The following is a 3,886-nucleotide window of genomic DNA, read 5'->3' as shown; positions in this document are numbered from 1 at the left end:
AAAAAAGCCATCAAAAAACATTAAAACTCCAATGAGAAATATAAACTCAACAGACCTTTGCAAGGCAATGTCTTTCCTAGATTTTTTGGCCTTAAGAAATAAGTAGTAGTAATTAAGAAATGTGTCTTCAAAAATTACAAAACTATCTCATGTTTGGTTTATGTGACAACACAGCTAAGCAAAATAATATTGCTTTGTGCATAATAAATATATGTATTTTTTTAAAACTTAAGAAAATGCCAAGACCTTTTTAAGTTCTATATTTGACCTTAAAGAATATGTCTCCATTTCATTGGCCAAGTGGTCAGACAGGCTGTACGGATAAGGGATGCCAAAGTAATCAGCTTCTTCCTGTAGGGCAATGCGGGTTTGTTCATCTGTGGGAATCTGAACTTCTCCATGAAGATAATCCAAAAGGTATTTAAATAGATGTCCATCACGGTCAATAACACAAGCCCCTAGAAAAAAATTCAATTCAAAAATGATTGCAAAGTACATATGATGATCAACAAAACTTCAATAATCAAGGTAGGTCTGAGGACTTCTAAAATTTGAAACACTTCTTTCTCATAAGAAGGTTAATATCTAATGTTCCAAAAGGTCCAATTAATCTAAGCCACACTTTTTGTTCTTTGTTCAAACAGCAGATATGATACACCAACAATGCTCGGTTTACAAATTGGTGATATCCTAAAACTGAATTTGAATGAGCTGTGTGGGAAAACCACCTGCCTTTCTATAACACTGAATGTAAGCCTGAACCCATGTACCACCAGGGTCTCCACGTTTGGTTGTGCGGGTGTATCGCCTGTACCAGTGCTACACCAAGGGGATTCATGAGGCTGAAGTCACTTGGTGAGCCCATGCTCTGCTCACCAAGTCATGCACCATGGCACGGAACTGCAACTTGCACAAAGGGACTTATGAGTTAGTGGTGGACCTTTAGTATTTTCACCCACCATATAAGAAAATAGATTCTGAGATCCATTTGGTACTTTGGATGCAATGACTATATTCCAAACATGGCCACTGCAAAAGCCAAAGAGACCCCAGACTGCTGGTGGAAACAGAAGCTTACCCCTAGCCTCAGACTGGCTATACCAGGACAGGTATACAGACATGCCCACTACAGAGGACATGTGGGGTGCTCATCACTACGTCTAGTGTCTGCAGTGACACCCTACATCTGGGGCTCCTATCTGCAGGCATGCCATGTATTTGAAATTGCTGTTAGTTCCTTTGTACTGGGAGAATCTATAAATTTTATTTATTTATTTGTTTATTTTTATTTTTGAGACAGAGTATCACTTTGTCACCCTCAGTAGAGGGCTATGGTGTCACAGCTCACAGCAACCTCAAATTCTTGGGCTTAAGTGATTCTCTTGTCTCAGCCTCCCAAGTAGCTGGGACCACAGACACCCACCACAAGGCCTGGCTATTTTTAGAGATGAGGTCTCACTCTGGCTCATGTTGGTCTCAAACCCATGAACTCAGGCAAACCACCTGCCCTGGCCTCCCAGAGTGCTAGGATTACAGGAGTGAGCCACTGCACCTGGCCAGAGCCTATAAACTTTAAAAAAGAAGAAATGTTTGGGCGGCGCCTGTGGCTCAAAGGAGTAGGGTGCCAGCCTCATATGCCAGAGGTGGCAGGTTCAAACCCAGTCCCGGCCAAAACCTGCAAAAAGAAAAAGAAGAAGAAATACTATAATAGCACTACTTTATAATAAAAGATTTGCCTTAGATAATTTTTTTTAAAAATCTTCTGTTTAAGGTATTCAACAAGGGTGGCGTCCATAGCTGAGTGGGTAGGGCATGGGCCATATACACCCAGGCTGGCAGGTTCAAATAGGCCAGGGCCAGCTAAAACGACAATGAAAACTGCAACAAAAAATAGCCGGCATTGCGGGAGCCTGTAGTCCCACCTACTTTGGAGGCTGAGGTAAGAAAATCACTTATGCCCAGGAGTTTGAGGTTGCTGTGAGCTGTAACACCATGGTACTCAACTGAGGGCCAAAGTAACACCACGGTACTCTACTCTGTTTCAAAATAATAATACTAATAAGATATTCAATAATTCCCTTTCTTTCTTGATTTGTTTAGAAAAGAAGGTAAGAGTTGGAGGCAAAAAAGAAAACCCAATCCCTGCTTACCATCTTTTCCCCAATAAACCTTTCTGCCCAGGAAACATCAAGACCTAGGCAGAAACCATCAGTGATTTTTCCATTCTTTCAACTGCCATTTAGCTGGCAACACTGGGGGTTCTTAACAGAATAGCCCCCATGTTTAAGACTCCTCAACTCTTCTCTCTAACACAGCACCAAGAGTGGGTTCTGGGGCTCACAGATAGTGCAAAAAGCCTCGCTTGTGTTGATGAAGTTTCTTTATAACCAGCAGTAGGTTCAGTGAGTCCCACAGCACTTGAAGCAGGGAGTGGACCCAGAAAGAACCTTACCCATGTGACTTACAGTTTCTACTGAAACGGCAATTTTGGGTCCTCTGCCTCTGAGAGACGAATAGAATCCTGCACTGACATTTTCTCAGCCATGCACCTCAGCCCACACAAGATTACAAAGCCAGGCTAGGTGGCAAGTGTAACACTAATTCTATACAGATGACAACTGCTCTGTCTGCTATAAGGGCAGCTGCTTCGTCCCTGGAAGTACATTTTCTAACTTGAAGAACACAGAGAGATGCTCATCTACTTAATCAACCTTGAAACCTTCACCTGTGAAAACACGTGACAGTCACGACTTTCAACATATAGTTAATCACTATAATTAGGTCATGACGGGCCTTTCTGCACTTTCCCATCTTTGCGAAATTTTGGCAACAGTATCACAAGTTTTCAAAACTGGTATTTTATCTCTTATGTAATAATGAATCTCCATACAGTCCTAATGAGTGCAGTAATTAATACAGTAATCTAGTATGTTCTGCTGTAATTAGGAAAAGCAAAGGGAATTTAAACTGGACTCCTATGTTAAGGAATATTCATGATCATGCTTCCAGATTTTAGACATTTACCTGACTCGTCTGTTTTTAGAGGAAAGCGACCACTGAACATAGACGCCAACATAGAGTCTTTAAAGCGGCACAATGACTCACGCCGGGCCGTGTAAATACAGCCACCCACGTTCAGTCGAAGAATATCTAGCACCTCTTCTGCCTTGTGGCCTTCCATCGCTTCCCCAGACACCTGAATGTTAGCCAAACACCACTTTCAGAAACTTCAAAACAATGGTGTTCCTGGTCCCCCTCTGTAAGAACAAAGGACAATGGTCCCTGACATTTTAGATAATGAAATAAGTACATTACAATGTGACTGAAAATAAACTCCTCAGTACTGGAAATATGGAATGGAAGGACTTTATGTAATATGAATTTTATAAACAAAAATAATGAGATATGCTGAGAATTTGCAAAACATTGGCTCAGAGGCTACATAAAAGTTAAAAAACTGGGTGGCACCTGTGGCTCAGTGGGTAGGGCAATGGCCCCATATACTGAGGGTGGCAGGTTTGAAACCAACCCTGGTCAAACTGCAATAAAAAATAGCCAAGCGTTGGCTGGGTGTGGTGGCTCATGCTTGTAATCCTAGCACCCTGGGAGGCTGAGGCAGGACTGCCCTGAGCTCAGAGGTTCAAGACAAGCATGAGCCAGAGTGAGACCCGTCTCTCCTAAAAATAGTCAAGCGCTCTGGCAGGCGCCTGTAATCCCAGCTACTTGGGAGGCTTAGGCTAGAGAATCACTTAAACCCAAGGACCCAAGGGTTGGTGGAGGTTACTGTGAGCTATGATTCCACCGTACTCTACTGAGGGCCACAAAGTGAGACTCTGTCTCCTTAAAAAAAGAAAGAAAGAAAGAAAGAAAGAAAGAAAGAAAGAAA

The 3,886-nt window shown here is 42.2% G+C and overlaps 1 protein-coding gene across 2 annotated transcripts in view; it reads right to left on the bottom strand.

Annotated features, from left to right (window-relative positions):
* KCTD18 (potassium channel tetramerization domain containing 18) overlaps positions 1–3,886 on the bottom strand; it is a 27,855-nt gene that overhangs the window by 21,576 nt on the left and 2,393 nt on the right. The window contains exons 2-3 of one of the 2 annotated variants that reach the window (XM_012802251.2): positions 3,025–3,257; positions 247–458 (exon numbers count right to left, since the gene is read on the bottom strand). In XM_012802251.2, the coding sequence (XP_012657705.1) occupies positions 247–458; positions 3,025–3,181 (369 nt within the window). In that variant the 5' untranslated portion in view covers positions 3,182–3,257. The remainder of the gene's footprint in view (positions 1–246; positions 459–3,024; positions 3,258–3,886) is intronic. The other variant, XM_023510450.1, reaches the window with a different exon arrangement.

The sequence above is a fragment of the Otolemur garnettii genome, unplaced genomic scaffold (genome assembly GCF_000181295.1).
Source record: "Otolemur garnettii isolate 467f Iridium unplaced genomic scaffold, OtoGar3 scaffold00013, whole genome shotgun sequence".
Classification (NCBI taxonomy): Eukaryota; Metazoa; Chordata; class Mammalia; order Primates; family Galagidae; genus Otolemur; species Otolemur garnettii.
The sequence above is the reverse complement of the archived record's forward strand: the minus strand, read 5'-3'. Positions and strand labels throughout refer to the sequence as shown.